The sequence below is a fragment of the Macadamia integrifolia genome, unplaced genomic scaffold (genome assembly GCF_013358625.1).
Source record: "Macadamia integrifolia cultivar HAES 741 unplaced genomic scaffold, SCU_Mint_v3 scaffold86, whole genome shotgun sequence".
NCBI classification, from domain to species: domain Eukaryota; kingdom Viridiplantae; phylum Streptophyta; class Magnoliopsida; order Proteales; family Proteaceae; genus Macadamia; species Macadamia integrifolia.
Window position 1 is genome coordinate 145301 of NW_024870559.1, and position 22059 is coordinate 167359.

The 22059-nt window shown below is 40.8% G+C and overlaps 1 protein-coding gene across 1 annotated transcript in view; it reads right to left on the minus strand.

The window, feature by feature from the left end:
• Nucleotides 1–929: 929 nt before the first annotated feature.
• Nucleotides 930–22059, minus strand: part of LOC122070223 (phospholipid-transporting ATPase 2-like) — a 123328-nt gene continuing 102198 nt past the window's right edge. Inside the window, 3 exon segments of the mRNA XM_042634349.1 lie at nucleotides 930–1455; nucleotides 1569–1719; nucleotides 1840–1967. Coding sequence (XP_042490283.1) covers nucleotides 1090–1455; nucleotides 1569–1719; nucleotides 1840–1967 — 645 coding nt within the window. The 3' untranslated portion in view covers nucleotides 930–1089.

Genomic DNA, 22059 nt, shown 5'->3' on the forward strand with positions numbered 1-22059 from the left:
TTTTACCAACTGGTGGAAGAGAAGGGCAAGAAATTCCGTTCCATTCCAATAAAGTTTGCAGGAGGAGGGGATAGGAATGTGGCAGTAGATGAGAAAGTCTTGGATGAGAAGGCAACCAGAGAGGGCATGCCAAGCAGTGAAAACAAGGGATGTGGCCTTTTAAATCAAGTGAATTTGCACCAAGTTACAAGAGGGTCGGGAAACATCCTCTTCCGCGAAGCCTGTGGCACAACGGTTAAGTTGCACTATTGCAACATGTTAGTCACAGGTTCAAAACCTGGAAACAGCCTCTTCTGCGAAGCAGGGGGTAAGGCTGCGTACAACTTGCCCCTCCCAAACCTTGCAGTAACGGGAGCCTCGTGCATTGGGTTTCTCTTTATACAAGAGGGTCGGAAAATCATACATGATTCCATGCAGAGGGAGAGGTGAAGAGACCGGAAGAGGAAGGGAGCTAGGAAATCTTATCTTCACTGTCAAGGAGAACAGGAGAAGGGGTGGGGATGGGGGTGGTAGGACCAGATAAGAGCAAGGGGAAGGTGGGAGGTTAAAGGAGACCAAGCCCCATCAAAGATGGCATCGGCAACCTCGACAGATCTGGTAAACCCCAAAGAATTCTTAATTGCACAAACCCTTGATTAAAAATGAGATGGAGAAGAAAACTGAGAATAGCAAAGCATGGAACCAACAGATAACTCGAGCCACTCACCAATTGCATGTAGTATAAGGTAAAACCTGGAAACAGTGTACAAGCTCTTGCCTAAAATCCGGAGCTTGGGTTTAGCATCAACCTGTTACAGTTTATGCTTACAAGGTCTTAAGTCCCATGTCAGAACATTACTTGAAGCAGTTTAATCAATGACGCACTGTTATCACTTGATTCTGGGTTTCTCTCATGCATGTAGTATAAGGTAAAAATTGTGATGATTAGCTTTCTGCTGAAAAACTGAGAAGGCTTTTATAACTCAAAAATATATACATGATTATGTCGTAGGCCTTTGCAGTACATTTACTTGATCTTTGATTACCAAGCTTATGATCCTTGATTGTCATCTGAAGATTCTGACCATTGGGCAACCAAAGGTATTGGTACTATACATGATTTTGCTGTAGCTGTTTAACAACTTTCATAAAATTATTCTTAGAATTTCTTGTATAGGCTGAAGATGACAATCTGGATGATGGCAGGAAGAACTCAAATGGAGTTGATCTTCTGGTAGCAGTTGGTGAATCAGAAAGTAAAGGTTCATAAAGAGGGCTGCAATTTTTGGGTTGATTGATAGGCAAAGGTGCAACATCTTCGTCCAGAGACCTAGGCTGGGGGTCCATATTTCCCAGAGACAAAATGGGCCCTCCCATATGTTCTGCCAGCTGAAGTATATTGATTGCACTTGGTCTGTAGGTATATCGGAAGTATTTTAGAGCTAGCAAAGGGCCCATCCCTACTGCCACAGTCAACTGTTACAAAAAAAAAAGAAGGCGCTATTAGTATACAGAGTTCAATATGAACAACTAACCACCATAATGAGAAGCAATATAAAGAGTGCGATGGTTCAACTAAAGAAACTTACAAACATAGTTATCCAATAAGATGGTTGTCTGCATAGTCGGAACATGATCGTGTACATCCCTGATGATGGCAGGGCGCTGACAATCAAGTTAACAACATAAAAGGCAGCCAAATTCCCCCAAATTGCAAGATGCTGCAGGACTGTGAAGGAACTGCAAGTTTGATAGATTCAGTTCTGGATATGAAGCTGAAAAAGTGCATGGAACTGTCCTCTGAAAGAAATGATCATTTAAATATTTGGTTTACAATCATAATTGGTATCTTGTGCTTACTTGGTCTCCAGTGTCATAACAAAAGCCTGTAGCCAGATACAACCAGAGAGTGCAACCATTGACAGCTCTTCCATCTCACTTTTCTCATAGGCATAAGCATGTATGGAAACTGAAAACACGACAAGTGCCTGCACAACAATTCCATTGTCAGTGGTGAACAGTAACACAAAAACCATTCATACAAGAACTGACCAAATACATAAATCATTTCAGGCATCAATGTGGCCTTCCATCATATTTCTGTTTGAGATTGTATGGCATAGGAAGATTTGGATAGGCTTTCTTCATTTCTTTAACCTTGCTTGGCGAATCCAAGTTCTGTAAATAATATGTTTAAATGGTGGAAAGGAAAGCAAATATGGTTCCTTTAAAGACTGTTTGGCTTGCTGGTTTGATCCTTATCCTAATGCATGTATGGTATGAACGAAATAGTAGGAGGTACATAGGGAAGGGCAAGCCTTCTAATTCTTTTTGGAAGCAGTTCTTTTTTATCTCAGGAAGGCTGTTGTGCTGATGCCTTGTCATTCTAAATCTTTGGAGGATCTTCTTTTTTCCTGAATGCTGAATATCTCTATTTAATCAGCTTTCATTCCTTCTCCCATCATGGAAATGAAGTGGCTCAAACCTGATCCAGGTTGGTTCAAGCTTAACATTGATGGGTGCTCAATTAATCCATGTTTGTCAAGTGCGGGTGGAATTATTCATCCAAAAAAAAAAAAGTGCAGGTGGAATGTTCTGCGACTACCTTGAAACGGCAAGGGGCTGTTTTGCTCATTTTTTAGATATTATGAAAATTTTCAATGCTGAGTTCAATGCCATTTTTATTGGTCGGAAGTTTGCTAGGGAGCAGACTAGGTTAAGGAAGCCCTAAGGAAGATGAAAGTAGGTATGTGAAGTAGGGGATTTCCTAGAAAACTAGGGTCCCTACAAGAGTGACTCAATTAAGGTAAGACAAACTTAAGGGGGTCTTGAGCATAGGTTGGGATTTAGATATGCTCAACAAAACAAGATTCAACATGCAATAAATAAAGATAAATCAACATGTAGCCAGGAGCAATATCAATCTAAGCGAAAAAACACATAATAACTTACTAAAGCTTCAAGTGGGGACATGGGGAAGGGAACAAACGTCATGCGAATGTTAGGTTCAGCACAAATCAATCTAGGCACCAAATAAGATATGCAAACAATCAATGTCCTCTAGCAGCCAACTAAAATAGAAAATCAGCAAGGGTTTTGGAGATATAACAGTGAAGAAACGTCTTAAAACAGTAGCTAAAATAGGCATAAACGAAGGGGCAAGGGCTGGTTTCAATGATAATGGACTGCAAACATATAACAGGGGATTAATGGGGGTGGGGAGTTTAGTTTAATTACCTACCTGTCCACTGTCCAAACAGAGAAGAGAAGAAGAAATCAAAGTCTACCGAGATTGAGGATTGCTGTCCAGATTGGGTGTTGTAGAAGAAAACATCCGGAATTGTTGCAGCTCTTGTTTGCTTGAAGGGAGGACAGCATATATTGACAATATTACAGAAAATAAAGTGCAGCAGGCAGTCGTCGATTGCTTGAAGAAGAGGCAGCAGTATCCCTAACAGTAGTGCAGGAAGACAATGGTACTTTGATCGATCCTTGGCTGCTTGAGGGAAGAGCACCTGTCTTCAACAATAATACCAGAAAAAAAAAAATAGAGAGGCTGCAATATTAAGACAGCTGAGAGAAAGAGGGAGAGGGGAAGTAACCGAGAAAAAGAAAGGAGGCGAGAAAGAGGAACCGAGAGAGGGAAAAGAGAGGGATTAACGAGAGGGAGAGAATCGTGAGAGGGGGTGGGGAGGTTTGCTCATAGGCTGCTTTCAATAATCTTTCACTGATTCCATCGTGGCCTAGGCCATTACAAAAATGATAAACTTAGTTACTAAAAATAAAAAAAAACAATTGGAAAGTAAATAAAGACTTCTAAAAACTAACAACTAGTAAAGTAGTTTCCTAATTAATTAAAAGACTAACAAGGAAAAGAACATTCTAAAAATAAACTACTAAACTAACAACTAATGGGGCCTACAAGATTTGCTGAGATCTGGAAAGAGAGAGATTCGATTTAGTGTTGGGAAGGCTGGATCGAGCCTCCTTTTCTTCCTCATTTTTCTACTTCTTCTTTCTTCCTCTTCTTTCTATTCTTCTAGCCACAAAGATGGCTGTTTCTTCTTCTTCTAGATGTCTCCATCAACTCTCCCCGGCTTGGAAGAATTTACCTCCAGTGAATTAAAGCTCATGTAATATTCAAGCAGGTCTGGGTTGAGTTGTTGGATTTCTTGCAATGTGATCCAGGTGTTATCAATTTTGGACGTCCACGCCACTTGACCAAGAACTCTCTAGAACCTCCAGTGTCTGGACACAATCCTCTCATCAAGGATTTCCTCAACTTCTTCAGTTCTTCTCGTGACCTTAGGCACAGGTGGTAATGAGGTGGGGGGAAGTGGTTGGGTTGGTTCAGTAGTCTCATTAATGGTGAAGGGGAAATCCTCAAGGTCATCAGGATAGAAAGGGGTAAAGGTAGAGGTACCATGGTATGGGACTAGGTCTTCAACATTGAAAATATTATTGATCTTCCATACTAGCTGGGAGATCAAGAACATACGCATTGGCACCTATCTTCTTGAGTACCTTGAACGGACCTTTGCTTCGAGCATGCAACTTGCTCGCTTTTCTCCTAACAAAGCGTTGCGGCTTGATTCTTACCATTACCATATCGCTCTCTTGAAACTCTTGTAGCCTTCTGTGCACATCTGCCTTCAATTTGTATTGCTCATTACTCAGTGCTATCTGTCTTCTTACACCTGCATTCAAATCATGTATATGCTGAGCAAAAGATTCGGCTGATTGGGAGGTCCTGGAACTAGACATGACTGGGATAAGGTCTATAGGTGCCCGGGGCTGGTATCCTGAACAGATCTCAAAGGGGGACAGACCAGTGGTACGGTTCTTAGAACTATTATATGCAAACTCAGCCTCGCTAAGGACTCGATCCCAACTGGGAAGGTGTTCTCCTATGAGGCAACGCAATAAATTCCCTAAGTCCTATTGACAACCTCAGTCTGGCCATCGGTCTAAGGGTGGAAAGCGGAGGAGTAACGGAGCTTTGTGCCCCATCATCCGCCATAGGGTCCTCCAAAAATGACTGGTGAACTTAACATCCCTATCGGACACTATGGTGAGGGGCAACCCATGGTACTTAACAACCTCATTAAAGAAAATTCTGGCTACTACGGATGCATCGGAGGTCTTAGAGCATGGGATGAAATGGGCCATCTTCGAGAAGCGGTCCACAACCACATAAACAGAATCATGGCCTCGAGAAGTTCTTGGTAGGCCAAGCACGAAGTCCATGCTAAGGTCCTGCCAAGGAGAATAGGGAACTGGCAGGGGAGTGTACAAACCCGTGTTTTGCTTTTGTTGTTTGGCGGTTTGGCATGTCCTACACTGACTCACAACTCTAGCAACATCCCTCTTCAATCCTGGCCAAAAGAATCGGTCCTCAACAAGGGTGATGGTCTTATCTCGACCGAAATGGCCAGCGGCTCCCCCAGCATGCAATTCCCAGATCAGGAAATCTCGGAGTGAAGTCCTGGGAATGCACAACTTGCTTCCTTTACAAAGGAATCCCTCCCTAAGTAGGTAGTCCGAGCGGTTGACCGGGTTGCCTTCACTCAAGTGAACGGCTCACTAAAATTAGGACAAGTGGGGTATTGGTCCTTAACTCGCTCGAACCCTACAACCTCTACACTCATTGCCTGGAGTAGCACAATAGCCCGACTCCTAGCATTGGTGCGACTAAGGAACATGTTTACCCGGATCAGTGCATCTGCAGCATTATTCTCGACACCAGGTCTGTGCTTGAGTACAAAAGTGTACTCTTGGAGAAACTCAACCCACTTGGCATGTCTCTGATTAAGTTTCTTTTGGGCACTCAGGTATCTCAGAGCCTGATGGTCAGAGAATAACACGAATTCTTGCGGTAAAAGGTAATGTCGCCAATAGCGCAGTGATTGGACAACCGCATAGAATTCCTTGTCGTATGTGGAATATCGTTGCCTAGCTTCATTAAGCTTCTCACTAAAATAGGCAATAGGCTGGCCCTCTAGTCCTAGGACACCACCTATCCCAATACTAGATGCATCGCAATTCACTTCGAAGGCCTTAGAGAAATCTGGTAGACGCAGGACTGGAGCTTCAGTCATAAGCTTTTTAATCTCATTAAAGGCCTTCGTAGCACTCTTAGTCCATTGAAACTCCTTTTTCATGCAATCGGTGATAGGAGACATAATGGAACTAAATCGGTGAATGAATCTCCTGTAGAAAGTGGCTAAGCCATGAAAGCTTCTTACCTCATGGACATTAGTTGGCTCAGGCCACTCTACAATCGCTCTCACTTTCTCAGGGTCAGCAGATACTCCCTGAGTTGACACAACAAATCCTAAGAAGATGACTTGATCACTCATGAAGGTGCATTTCTTGAGGTTGACATAGAGTTTCTCTTGTAAGAGCACATGAAAAACCTTCTATAAGTGATCCAAGTGGGAAGACGGGGTCTTAATATAGATGAGGATGTCATCAAAGTAAACCACTAGGAACTTGCCAATGAATGGTTGAAACACTTGATTCATTAACCTCATGAAGGTGCTAGGTGCATTTGACAAGCCAAAAGGCATGACTAACCACTCAAAGAGGCCATCTTTCGTCTTGAAGGCTGTCTTCCACTTATCTCCAAGCCTAACCCTAATTTGGTGGTACTCGCTCTTGAGATCAATCTTCGAAAAGATTGAAGAGTTGGCCATCATATCCAATGTGTCATCAAGCCTAGGGATAGGGAACCTATACTTGATGGTGATCTTATTGATGGCCCTACTATCGACACATATACGCCAGGTGCCATCTTTCTTTGGCGTGAGCAAGGCAGGTACAGCACACGGGCTAAGGCTTTCCCTAATGAATCCCTTCTGTAGCGGTTCATCCACTTTCCGTTGAGTTCGGCGTGTTCTTTGGGATTCATTCGGTAATGGGGTAAGTTCAGGAGAGAGGATCCTGAAACTAAGTCAATAGCGTGCTGGATGTCACGCATAGGCGGTAACTCATCAGGTAGTTCCTCAGGGAATAACCTCTCAAATTTCCTCAACAATCTCTAGGAGCCTCAGTGAATAAGTGTGACCTATCGGTATTACTCTGTACGGCAACTAGAGCATAAATCACTCCTGACTCTTGACACTCTCCTTCAAATTGTTGTTGATTTAAAATGTTGAGTGTTTTGGTGGGGGTCTGTTTGGATGTACTTCCCTTGTGTTTTGGAACTCTAACTTCCCTAGGGGCACTGGGGGTCAATCTAATCTTCTTCCCTTTGAACCTAAAGACATAGGTGTTAGTGGCATCCCGATCATATAACCAAGGTCTACCTAGGATGATGTGGGCAACATCCATCTCTAGGACATCACACCACTCGATCCTCATATCCTGCAAAGTGTAGGGGAACTAAACACCTCAGATTAACGGGAATGGTGGACTGATCAACCCAGGCAACCTTGTAAGGCTTGGGGTGGGGTTCAGGTTTGAGGCCCATTCAAGCAACAATGCTCTTGGCTACCACATTCATGCAACTCCCGCTGTCTGTGGCGACGCGATAGTTCTTGCCCTGATGACATGTGTAAGTGATGAAAATATTAGTTCGTCGCCAATCATCGCTACTCCTAGGTTGTGAGACCATGCAACGCACAATGCCAAGCTTGAGGTCACCGGCCTCCTCAGTGTGGTCATCAGATATGGTCTCATCTGGCCTATGGTCCTCATACTCATGGTCTTGAAAACCCTTTTAGTCACCTTCTTCAGGGGTCTGCTCTCCGACATAAAGATTCCTATTGGGACACCCTCTGGAGAAGTGACCAAACCCGTGACACTTGAAGCACTGTTGTTGCCCACTACTCTTGGGTGCTTCTCCTAAAATCCTTTTACCCTTGTTGTCATACCCTTATTGTCAAATTGACGCTATGGTGCAGCAGGGGGTTTTGGAAATTCAGTTGAGCCTTGGGGTGGTTTTCTAAATTGGGACTTCCCAGCTTGGAAGCTCTTCCTCTGAGAATAAGTTCTCATGCAGGATTCCACCTCATGGGCTATCCTGAAGGCTTGTGGAACGTCTCGCTCCAGGTGGGGTGCCATACGAGACTGAATTTCAGAGTTGAGTCCAGTAAGGAATCTGGATAGTGTCTGCTCAACATCCTCCCGAATACGGCTTCTAATTTTCAATTCATTGAACTTGCTCATATATTCAGTCACAGTCAACTTTTCTTGCTTCAGGGTATTCATTTCATTCAATAACTGGAGCCTATAAGTGATAGGCAAAAATTCTCTCTTGAGCCGCTCTTGCATTTCTACCCAGGTGGTGATTAGCTCAAGTCCTAGGTGGTCCTCCTGGGACTCTAGGTCTGTCCAGAAGTCCTGGGCAGCTCCAATAAACTTGAACTTAGCAAATCGGTAGCGGACTTCCTCTGGGATATTGTAGAAATTGAAGTACCTATCCATCTGCTTGATCCAATCCAAAAGGATCCTAGCATCAATCTGACCATCGTAGGTAGGGGGATCTACCTTAATCATCCGTCTGACATCAAAGCCCCTATCAGGATGCTCATAACCCTCATCATCTCCATATTGGGTTTGGCGTCTTGGCGGTGGGCCTCGACCCCTACCCCAATCCCTACCACGCCCTAGGCCTTGGAAGTTATCCCCTATCTAGTCATAACCATCAGTCTGGTTATTCTCATTTTCTTCCTCCGGGTTAGAGCCTCTACCCCTAGGTTCAGTGCCAGTTATGTTACGGCCTTGCCGTCCATCAGGGTTTTGGGCACTCGTCTCGAGGGCAGCCAACTTATTGGTAAGGGCTTGAAGATGGGCAGTTTGTGTTTCTTGTATGGCTTGGACGTCTTTCATGAATTCAGCCAGTTGCTCAGATTAGGTGGAGGTGCTAGGAGGGTCAGACATATCCTAGTATGCTCTACCACTACGAGTGGACATAAGGAGATGGGAAGCCAAGGTATGGTTGCCACCAAAGACTCAAGGTCTACTCAGAATCTCCAATTGAGACAAGTAGTTACCCCTTTCAATCTTGAGGTCAAAAATCTCCCTCTCAAGTATGTGCTTTTGGAGGGAATAGCGTCCAATGCTATTTAGTCCCGCCAACTTAAGAAAGAAAAGGGTGTCCTCTAATCTATGGTATCGCTCTCTTAGCTCAGACTCGACTACGGACAGATGGTGATGGAGACTAAACCTCGAAAGGTAAGACATATAAACAAGGGACAACAGTACCTAATTACCCTAAACCTAGACAAAACCATGCTCTGATACCAAGATGATGTAGGGGATTTCCTAGAAAACTAGGGTCCCTACAAGAGTGACTCAATTAAGGTAAGACAAACTTAAGGGGGTCTTGAGATTAGGTTGGGATTTAAATATGCTCAACAAAACAAGATTCAACATGCAATAAATAAAGATAAATCAACATGTAGCCAGGAGCAATATCAATCTAAGCGGAAAAACACATAATAACTTACTAAAGCTTCAAATGGCATGGGGAAGGGAACAAACGTCATGCGAATGTTAGGTTCAGCACAAATCAATCTAGGCACCAAATAAGATATGCAAACAATCAATGTCCTCTAGCAGCCAACTAAAATAGAAAATCAGCAAGGGTTTTGGAGATATAACAGTGAAGAAACGTCTTAAAACAGTAGCTAAAATAGGCATAAACGAAGGGGCAAGGGCTGGTTTCAATGATAATGGACTGCAAACATATAACAGGGGATTAATGGGGGAGGGGAGTTTAGTTTAATTACCTACCTGTCCACTGTCCAAACAGAGAAGAGAAGAAGAAATCAAGGTCTACCGAGATTGAGGATTGCTGTCCAGATTGGGTGTTGTAGAAGAAAACATCTGGATTTGTTGCAGCTCTTGTTTGCTTGAAGGGAGGACAGCATATATTGACAATATTACAGAAAATAAAGTGCAGCAGGCAGTCGTCGATTGCTTGAAGAAGAGGCAGCAGTATCCCTAACAGTAGTGCAGGAAGACAATGGTACTTTGATCGATCCTTGGCTGCTTGAGGGAAGAGCACCTGTCTTCAACAATTATACTAGAAAAAAAAAATAGAGAGGCTGCAATATTAAGACAGCTGAGAGAAAGAGGGAGAGGGGAAGAAACCGAGAAAAAGAAAGGAGGCGAGAAAGAGAGGAACCGAGAGAGGGAAAAGAGAGGGATTAACGAGAGGGAGAGAATCGTGAGAGGGGGTGGGGAGGTTTGCTCATAGGCTACTTTCAATAATCTTTCATTGATTCCATCGTGGCCTAGGCCATTACATAAATGATAAACGTAGTTACTAAAAATAAAAATAAAAATAAAAAAACCAATTGGGAAGAAATAAAGACTTCCTAAAAACTAACAACTAGTAAAGTACTTTCCTAATTAATTAAAAGACTAACAAGGAAAAGAATATTCTAAAAATATACTAAACTAACAACTAATGGGGCCCACAAGATTTGCTGAGATCTGGAAAGAGAGAGAGATTCGATCTAGTGCTGTGAAGGCTGAATCGAGCCTCCTTTTCTTCCTCCTTTTTCTACTTCTTCTTTCTTCCTCTTCTTTCTATTCTTCCAGCCACAAAGATGGTTGTTTCTTCTTCTTCTTACGTCTGTACACCTTGATGTCTCCATCAATATGATACCAGGCCCAGATGAGATCCTAACTGCAGTGTGGAAGAGTTTGGGGCTGTGGAAGAGTTTGGGACTACGTGGGGTTGCCCCAAGTCATTTTAGCACTAGCCGGCTGAATGGAGAAGTTTTGTAGTCCCCATCTACAAAACTAAAGGCGATATCCAGAACTGCAATAACTATAAAGGCATAAAGCTTTTGAGTCTACTATGAAAGAATAATCGAAGTCCGCATAAGAGAAACTAATATATTTGGGAACCAATTCGGTTTTATGCATAGGAGATCTAGGATGGAAGATTTACCTATTGTGGAGGCTTATGGAAAAATATAGAACCTACAAGAAGGATCTACATATGGTCTTCATCGACCTAGAAAAGGCCTACGACTGAGTACCCAGAGAGTTAATCTGGCATGCATTGGAGAAGAAAGGGGTATTAAGAAAATATGTAGTTAAGGACATGTATGAGGGCATGGTTACTTGTGTCAGATATGTGGGAGGTCAAGGTAATGAGTTCCCAATTACAATTGGGTTACATCAAGGATCCACTTTATGCCCTTATTTGTTTACACTTATCACAGATGACTTAACCCAGAACATTCAAGGAGAGGTTCTGTGGTGTATGTTTTTTGCATATAATATTGTTCTGGTCACTGGATTAACGATAAGTTGGAGTTATGGAGAGTTTCCTTAGAATCAAGAGGTCATAACATAAGTAGAATGAAGACGGAGTATATGATGTGCAACTTTAGTCGCTCAAGGACTGGTAATGAAGTGGTGAAACTTGAGGAGAGAGATCCCGCAAAGTGACTTTTTTAGATATCTGGGGTCAATCATAAATAAGGAAGGTGAGATACACGATATTTCTCACAAAATTAAAGAAGGATGGATGAAATGGAGAGGTGCATTTGAAGTGTCGTGTGATTGATGCATTCTTCTGAAGCTTAAAGGAAAATTCTACAAAACAGTCGTAAGACCAGCTATGATGTATGAGGCAGAATGTTGGGCAGTCAAGAAGCATAATATAGATAAGTTGAGTGTGGCAGAGATAAGGATGTTGACATGGATGTGCGGAAAAACTAGGAGAAACAGAGTGAGGAATGACTGGGGTAGAGATGATTTGGGAGTCACCCCAATTCAAGACAAGCTCCAAGAATGTCATCTAAGGTGGTTTGGACATATCCAACAAAGGCCTTGGGATGTACCAGTGCGGAGATGTGATCAAATCCAGATGGATGGATCTAAAAGGGCTAGGGGAAGGCATAAAATGACCATTGATGAGTTGGTAAGGAAAGACATGTAGAGGATAGGTCTTGATCCTAGTATGACATTATACAGAGCTGTTTAGAGGGCAAAGATCCATGTAGCTGATCGTTTGTAGCAGGATGTCTCGGAGGTGTTGCTTTGCTTTATTTCTTTTCTTTATCTTTTTCCCTCCTCTTTCTTTTTCATTTTTGTCTTTCCCCCCGCGGATCCCTCTTCTTTCTTTTTCATTTTCGTCTTTCCCTCTCGCGAATCCCTCTTCTAACTTTTTCCTTGGATGCACTTAATGATAAAGTAGTCAAATAAGGAAAATGGGACTTTGAGAGAGACAACAATACGAGGTGGAACGAGATGAAAACATGTATTAAGAAGGTTTCTAAAGAAGTTCTAGGGGAAGCACAGGGTATTCGTCAGACCCCTAGGGAGACGTAGTGGTGGATGATGAGGTCCAGGCAACCATTCATATTAAGAAACCTAGTTTTAAGACATGACCAATATCTAAAGACATGGAAGATAAAAGAGGTATAATGTTGTCAAAACAAAACTAAGAAGATTGTTGGGATAGCAGGAACGAAGAAATATGAAGACCTTTATAATAATCTAAACACAAAGGAAGGGGAAAAAGCTATATATAAGAAAGGAAAAGTGAAGATTTCAACCATGTGAGATGTATTAAAAGTGATAATGGTAGAGTGCTAGTAAGGGACGAGGATATTATGAAGAGATGGGAAAAGAATTTTTATGGCCTACTATATAGAGACATTTTGAGTAAGTCGGATTTCTTCGTAATTGGAAGTCCAACAGAGTGTTGTATAGGAGTAGGACTGTAAGAATTAAGATTATACCTGGGGAGAGCCTAAGCACTCAACATAGACTAGTGGTTTTGGATATGTGCCTCAATACGCAGAAACGTAAGATAGGGGGACCTACTTACCTAAGATAAGGTGTTAGAGATTAAACGGAGATTTCCTGTATGCATTTATTAATAAAAAGTAGTCAAACAAAGAAAGTGGGACTCTGAGAAAGGCACCAATACGATGTGGAATGAGATGACAATATATATTAAGAAGGTTGCTAAAGAAATTCTAGGGGAAGCGCCTCGGAAATTCATCAAAACCCTTCGGAGACTTGGTGGTGGATGATGTGGGGTCCAGGCAGCCATTAAGACTAAAAAAGCTAGTTTTAAGGTATGGCAAAGGTCTAAAGAGGTAGAAGATAAAAGACGTATAAAATAAAAGAAAGGAAGAGTAGAGATTTCAACCATGTGAGATGTAATAAAAGTGATGATGGTAGAGTGCTAGTAAAGGATTCAAACATTATAAAGAGATGGGAAAAGTATTTTTATGGCCTACTAAATGGAGACAATTTGAGTAAGAGTGGCCAGGAGACTACATTACTCATCCAGACACCATACGCCAAAAATATACGCGGTAGGTTAGAGTGGCTGAAGTTAAAGAAGCCTTATCTCAGTCCTATGGGTTCTAGATCCTGGCATAGAGCCTTGGAGTTGAAGGATCTCATCCTCTAAAAGTCTAGATGGCTAGTTGGTCAAGGAGAGAATAATTTCTGGTTGGATAATTGGCATGGATAATTGGCCAGGGGTGAGACCTCTTCTTGATTTTTACTATTGATGTTTAATCTATTTTCTATAAAAAATTAGAATAATGATTTTAAATTAGTTAAACATAATTTGAAAAAATCCTGAAATTATTGAAGTGCATCATACAGTTGCATTGATTCATTTTTTTATGTGTTTTTATATACTTTAGGAAGATGACGCCACGAATACCAAAAAGGGACACTGGATGGGATTCAGCTGAGAAAGTTCATAATAATGGACTATATACAAAGTGCAACTACTATAGCACTGTTCACCTTAGAGGTGGAATTGTCAGGCATATACAATTCCTGGAAGGAGGATTTTCAAATGTTTCTAAGTATACAAAGTGCCCCGATGAGATAATCAAAGCAATGAGAAAGCACTTAAAGCATAGGAAAGATAAAGTGAAACAAAACATTGAAGATGAGGAGAGGTTAGTTGAACATCTGATGGATCCTGAGAATTATGAAGGATCATAATTATAAGAACATCTGATGGATCCTTAATCTCCAGAAGTTTGCAAGTGGCCACTGATTAGAACCACATCTTTGCTATTCCAAAATGCAAAGCTATCAAGCTTACCCACCTGGCCTTTTCAGATGATTTGATGATATTCTCCAGAGATGACCCTTTCATCTATGCACAACATTATGCTATGTTTGAACCAATTTGCTGCTATGTCTGGGCTTCGCATTAATCCGGATAAGTCGCTAATTTTCCTTGCTGGGATCTCTGATTCTGCCAAAGCCTCCATCCTTGGCCAAACGGGCTTCTGTTTGGGTCAGCTTCAGGTAAAGTACTTAGGGCTCCCTCTTATCCTGGCTAGGCTTTTTGCGCATCACTTCACCCCTATGCTTGATCTCATCAAGAAGCTTCTTTGGCTCTAGAAAGGAAGGCTCTTATCCTTTGTTGGCCGGCTGGTGCTCATCAGATCAGTCCTCCAAGCCTCCTACTTCTATTGGTCGGGTACCTTTGGATTACCGGAATCTATCATTTCCAAGCTTGAGTCCATTTTCGCATCCTTCTTGTGGAAATGAAGTGAGTGTGTGCGATTCCTTTGTCCGGCTAGTTGGACCGTTGTTTGCCTTCCAAAAGAGGAAGGGGGCCTGGGCCTAAGAAGGATTAAAGATATGAACTCTGTCGGAATCATCAAGTTGGCTTGGAAGATTTTCTCTAAAAAGGAAAGTATATGGGTCAAATGGGTGTACTCGACCCTGCTAAGGGCTGATTCCTTTTGGACTGTGAAGATCTGGGCTAATTCTTCTTGGGCTTGGAGGAAGATCATGGCCACCTGCCCCCAGCTATCTTCAATAATCACTTTTTGCATTGGAGATGGGCTATCTACTTACCCCTGGCTTGATCCATGGCATCCCAAAGGAGTCCTCTCTCATGCTATCAGTGCCAAAAAATTTTATAACTCAGGCCTGCCCCAGCTTGCCCTCATAGCTGATATTATTTCCTCTGGCTCTTGGTCCCCACCAGCATCCTCCTCGGCCTAGCTCCAGGACTTTTGGAACTCCTTGCCAGTCATCTCGGACCTCCACAGGCAAAGAAATGACTCCACCCTTTGGATGCCCTCTCCTTCTAAGACCTTCTCTATCAAGGCTGCTTAGGACTTTGTTAGAAGCCATGGTCCGGCCTCTCCTTGGCAAAGACTAGTCTGGTTCCCTCATCACATCTCGAGACACAGCTTCACTGCCTGAAGAGTTTTCACTAATGCCTTGCCTACTCATTGCTTCCTCATTCAAAGAGGCATCCCAGTTGACTCTCTCTGCACCCTTTGTGGGAATGAGCCATAATCTGTGGAACACCTCTTCTTTGCTTGCTCAGTCTCCAATTCCATTTGGAAAATGGTTCTTGCCAAATGTTGGTCTACCACTAGAAGAATCCTCCCTCTCAATGGAGAATGGATCTGGATAGACATGACATTCCGGGGCAAGTCTATATGCGACCTGGTGGGAAAGCTCGCCTTCTGTGCAACAATCAATCAGACCTGGATGGAAAGAAATCAAAGGAAATAGACCTCCAATTCTTGCTCCCTAGACAAGATTTGGTACTCCATCTCCTTCAATGTCAAAACAAAGATCTCAAGGCTCTCCTCCTTTTGTAATCCTACCCCTAGAAACTGCCATATTGTAAACTCCTGGGAGCAACCTAGCTCCATCATCAGGAATGTGACCCCTTAAGCTAGGCCTTTTCTTCCTCCCCCCTAAGGGTTGTATGTTTTTCTTTTCTTCCTGGTAATGAATTATTTGTTCACCCAAAAAAAAAAAGATGTAGAGGTAGGGGTAGATCCAGAATTGGCGTGAGTGATGTGTCAGCCATGAGAGGAAGCAAGAGAAAGAATTGAGAGATGAGCAGTGGAAAGAAGCCAATCTATACAATCAGCACGTGGTGGCCCTGGCATTGTTGAGCAATGTTGGCTCCTCATGTCTTCTATATGTAGATAAGGGCAAGGGGAAGGAGCTTGCTGGGCTTACTAGAGCAACTAGTGCGAAGGGAATGTTTGACAAGTTTGAAAAGAGTGATAAGAGTAAAAGGAAAAAGAGCCTAGATATGCATGACATGGGTCATACACTTTATAGAGAGAGGGGTGAAGGGCAACAAAGGATTGAAGAGAGGTCTCAGCCTAAGACATTGAGCAAAAATATAGGCAGAACAATCTCCAGATGGTTCCATAGTTCTATGATTCCACCCCATAAAGCCAAAGATCCCCACTTCAAGCCTATAGTAAAGGAGATTCAGCAATGTGCGAAAAATGTTAAGCCACCCAAAAAATAAGATCTCTCCCATGACTAAACAAGAGGCAAGAATGGTGTGCCATCCACTCGCGGATTCATGGGCCGGAACCAGCAAGGTCCTATCCAACACTTGACCAATCCAACAAAGCGGCAACTTCCTTTAAAGGGGCCTAAAAAGGATTCTAACTTTACTACTTAATAGTACATAGGTCCAACACAATCTTATCCATGTACTTAAATCCCGTATTTATTACTAAGACCCCAAATATGGGCTTATAAAAATGACCCATTACATCAATAAACTTGAACAAAAAAACCAAGGCCCATGAACCCATCCATGTGCCAAAATTAAGTCTTCTAACTAAGGCCCAATTTAACAATCTGAACTACATCAATAAAATATTGAGCGTATACTTTTTTGGAATTCTAGGATTTGATGAGTAAAAGAACAGGATAAATCCCAGAGCCTGTAATTTTCAAAAGCTTCAAATCAAATATGATGATCATTCTATTCTTTGTATGCTGGTCAATTGCTACATCAATATGTAGTAAGATTGGATTTTTATCGAACAAGGTAGTCAAAAATCCGAGAGAATTATATCAAGGGATAGTTGACAGTGTTTTAGCTGGATAAATAGTATGTGATCAAGTTGGAACAAAGATTGTTTTACCTACATCTTTTATTGGAGGACCAAAAGATATGCGTAAAAGGTGTTTTCATACTATGGTTTTAGTACAAGAAGTTGGAAAATCTGTTTCGCACAAGCATTTGCACACATATCCATGTGCAAAATTGCAAATTTGCCAGTCCAGAATAAACGATCCTAGGCAGCAGTCAGAATTATACCCAATATATTTGGCAGTTGCCAAGAACAAGCAACCATTACATGAAAGGGCTGAAAGTCCAAAATAGAGTAATTATAAAAGAAATTGAAAGCCCACAGTCGCTAGATTCCATTCCCATCCTTTTAACATAATTTCATGTCTTGCAGCAATATTGAACACCAGCTGAACCAGTCAACTAGGTCTTGGTCACAAAACCAGGTTCAGAACATTTCAGTAGAGCATATTTTCACGACGATTTTCTTTGTAACTTCTAACTTATATAAGAGGGTTTCAATGGACACATGCATTTTTTAACAGTCATCAGAATATCAGAACGGAAAAAGTAAGTTCCAAAATACTGCACTCACATGAAAAAGAGACCTCCCAAACCACCCAGCAAAGGTGCTCGGATTCAAAAGCCTGGTTAACAAATGACTCTTAGTCTAGTGATCAGCGTAAAATCTATCAACCAAAGGCAGTAAACAACCTAGCTTCATACTCCAACAAATGCAGTATTCCCAATGGATTTCTTTTAAATTTAAATACAAATATACAGCAGATAATGAACAAACATAACCAACCTTCCTGCTTGGCAATAAAAGAAGATTTGTGGGTGTTGCATCACTGTTCTTTCACTAAGATCTTTGTCAAGGACACTGACTAAAACTGGGATGCTAGTGTAGAAAACATTATATGCCATCAGACTGACAGAATTGAAAAGGCTGGTTCCAGAGACACCTGAAATGAAAGAGAAACTGAATTTGTTCTAGTGTTAGTTTGAGAACCACATTGAATCAAATATCAAGTCACCAGGAACAGCTGTCAAAATATGAATACATTTTTATAAGATTCCGGAAGCAATGTCAAGTCTTCTACAAGAAAAAAGTTGTAGCAGTTTATTTACTTCCTCCCTCCCCTGCCCTCCCGTGTAAAGATGGAAAAGCTGTTTCCAGAAGAATATCCAAACACACTCTTAGAATAGAAAAGGAACACAAAGGAAAAATGTATACATAAGAACTTACTAGATCTGGATAAAACATATCTCTAGAGATTTGTAGAAGGAAAATTGGGACAGAAATGCTGTCCTGTTGTATGAGTAACGACCATGGACAAGTATCAATCTTTTAAGAAACCTGAACTCTACAAAACAATGAAGTCAGGAAAACTAATTACTTGAACCTATGGCCAGTAAAAAGCGTCCATAAGATGCTGAACATTTAAATTTATATGCATAGCAGAAAAAAAGACAAGAAAATAGAAAATAAAAATAAAAGAAACAAAAAGTACAGTAGTACAGTTAAAGTCAACTAAACAAATCATATTTTTCCTTTTCACTCTATCTAACACCATATCTCCATGAACTCATAACTCCTCAGCTCTTTACTCAGTATCTTCACTCAAATCTTTTTTTGCCTTTTTTCTTTGTCCTTTTATGTACTTCTCCTTGCACCATACCACTCCTACTGGTAAAGTCATTTGTCTTTGCCACGCATGATAGAACCATTTTGTGTCATCTTTACCTAATCTTTTCAGGATCACCTCTTGATGCAATGCAAAGGTTACAACAACATGCATTCATTTATAGTCTATAATTTCTAGTTTCGCAATTCATTTGTCTCAAAGTCTTAATCTCAGCTTCTATGTGCGTATAGCTTCCAGATTGTCCACCCTTCATTGGCTTGACCCTTGTCTCAACATCATTATGATTGTAACCTGGTTGAAGAAGCATCATTAGGGAACCAGTAGCATGCTGAGTGGTATTGTAGGGTATCCATTTGTTTCCAGACAGATTTTTCAAAATCTCCTAGCTGAGATTATTGGGTTGGCATTAGCCACTTCATTTTGTTAGGTTCTAAGTATAGTCAAAATATTTTACTCTGTGGTAGTCTTATATTGTCACTCACAGCTCTCACTCATGTTTCCTTTTAATAACTATCCTTATTTTCAGTATTTCAGTTGTTTAAGGACACTTCAAACTTAGCTTGCATATGGAGCAATTTACTTAGTAGTTTAGCCTTGTTTTTAGGAAGTGGGAGTCATTCAAGAACTCTCTTAACAAAGCTTGCGGCTGGAGATCCTAATTCATTTTTCCTTTTATTTATTTCCTTTTTAGATAAGGTTTGATTCTTATAAATATATGTAAGGCCGTTAATAACCCCCACGATTTGATTGAACAGAATGGAATTAAATTAGTTAGTTAATGAGTAGAGATTAATGACTCTTTGCACTCCTCAGTCCTCTCTCTTCACCCACCTCCCCACGATTTGGGGCTTTCCTTCTTCTCTCTCTCTCTCTTCTATCAAAAAATCGATCTGAAATCCCACTACCAGAACATCCATCTATTTGATCTGGCAACACTCACCCATCAATTTCTGCAGTACTGTTCAATTCCTACTTGCAACAGGATTCTTTCATAAGTGGAAATCCATCTGTCAGAATTACATCATATTTTTCAGACCTGTTGTAATATCCCAACTTGAAAGATAGAGCTAATTTGGACTTTTGCACTTTTTCCCAGGTTTGTCACTTGCGACTAGCTGAGGAATTTTTTTTTTTTGCTACAATCATGTGCACGAAAGGTAATATACTTGATTATGTGGATTGGTTGGGTAGTAGTATATGGTTGTTTGGTCTATTGTCTATTATAAAATATGTATTTTTATTTGATGACCTTATAAAATCTAAGCAGCTAGTCTAGCGGTTAAGACTTTATGTCTAAACAAGAACGTTAAGGGTACGAATCCTACCAAGTGAAAAAAAAAAGAGAGGAATTTGAGTTGTACTTTTGTTTTGGGCAATTTGTGGGCCCCACTTTGAATTGTGAGAGAAAGATTTCAAATTTGAAGTAAGAGACTTCACGATTCATTGGAGTAAATTAAGGTAAGTGGATATCCCTCACCTTAAGGAGAGGAAGTGATTGTATCCAACAAAGAAAGAGAAAAAGGGGGGAGAGAGAAAGGAGTAGGGATTCCCCACATTTGAGAGAGGGGACGGTGGGTATTCATATTCAAATAAATAGGGATTTATTGAGAGGGAGGCAGTTATCCCAAAATCATGGAGTGAGTAGAGATTTTAGAAAGAAAATAATTATAGGAAAAAAAAGGGGGGGGGGAATTAAGGGAAATCGTGGATGAGATTGAGAGGGTGGGGAGGTCGATTTTAAAAACCTACCAAGGAAGGGCTGTTTTCTTTTCCATTGTTTCTAGAGAAGAAGAAGGCTGTTTTCTTTTCTATTGTTTCTATAGAAGGGGGCTGTTTCTAGAGAAGAAGAGGGCTGCACTACTTCATTCTTTCTTCTATTTTACAATGGAGTGCACGTAATTGCTGCCAGATTAGAGAGAGAAAGACGAGCACTTTGCTGCTATTGTTACTGCAACATTGCTCCACGAAGATTTGAAAAGAACTTCAGCAAGCTTACTCAAGTCTGAAGTAAGAAAGGTTAATTTAGTGCATTCAACGCTATATATATGGATTAACCTTCATATTTTCATAGGAATGATTGGAAATCTGAAATCTAAATAGGGTTTTTACTATGGGAAGAGTAAATCAATTCTACAGTTCAGAGTTTGATTTTTATGAAACTTATATAGGTCTCAATTAGCTATAATATATACTTAAATTCCTGATCCCATGATTATATTTCTGTAATTTTTGGGCTGATATTATATTATATAAGTTCTAAATCTTTGTTAAAGAAGAGGATACAGAATTGGTACAAAAGTAGAGTTCGATAAATCAATGCCGGTCTGTTATGTTTGAGATGTTAACTGATTCACGTGAGTAACAATTTTCCAGCAGAATCTGAACTTGAAATTTCTTATTGCCATAGTTGAGATCAAGTCTAACAAATCCCTTTAAGAGGATTTTGGTGCTGCAAGAATAGAGTTCCAAAAATTTTCACACAATAGGGTAGTACAGTTTTAAGGGATAAGTGAGGCAAGAGTGTGACGTTAAGGACATTGTCCGGTTCCGTCAGCCAAGAGCTTTTCGCCCACTTTTCCATTGTGGTTGGGTATGTGGACCAGGGGGTGAGGCAAGAGCAGGGTCTAAAGTATCGGTCCGTATCGTATCGGCCGATACGTATTTGTATTACGTATCGGCCCTTACCGATACGATACGATACATGGAATTTTTAAAACCCTTTTGTATTGATATGTATCCTACAATACATACTGATACATCACCGATACACACCGATACGATACGATACCACCGATACGTACCGATACTCTATGAAAAATTCAAAATCGAAGTGATATGTACGTTTCGGTATGTATCGGTATGTATCAACCGATACACTGTACGGTACGATACGTACCGATACAGTTATAAAATGGCAAGATGGGTAATTTTTCAGAAAAACACAATTTTTTTAGGTGTTTTTGTTCCAAAGTTGCTACCAACCATTTTTCTCTCTAACTAAAGTGGTAATCAAGGTTGGGAACGAGGATTTTACATTTATGGGACAACTACAAGCCTGGGATTCTTAGTGCGATACTTTCAATTTATTGTTTATGCATAATACATGTTATATATAGCTTTTTTTTAACCATTTTTTTTTTACACAAAAGTGTTTCCTATCCATTTACGTGTGTATCTTAGCATATCTTCGATACGATACGATATACGTATCTTAATTTTGGCCGACCGATACCAATACTTTAATCCTTGGGAAAGAGCATGACGTTAAGGAACGTGGTTTCCCCTATAGGAGCCCGTTACTGGATCCGAGAGCCAAGAGCCTGAGTCTCATCCCAATGGTTGTGATGTATGATTTTAATTATAGTTTTAGCATTGCTACTCTTTGAATCCTATTTGAATTGTTAAATGGAAATCGATTTTTGTGAATAATTGAGGTCATGGCTTATGTAATGGAGTTTGCTATGTTTTTCAGATTTACTAATTTATGTGTTAATATATCACTGTTTCTAAAAGCATCTGTTTACCGATATTGTATATTCTTTTCCTTTCACTCACTAAGCTTTCCCAAGCTTACCCCTTTTTTTTTACTTTCCAGATGTAGAGAATCAAGAACCTTGCTATTGTGAT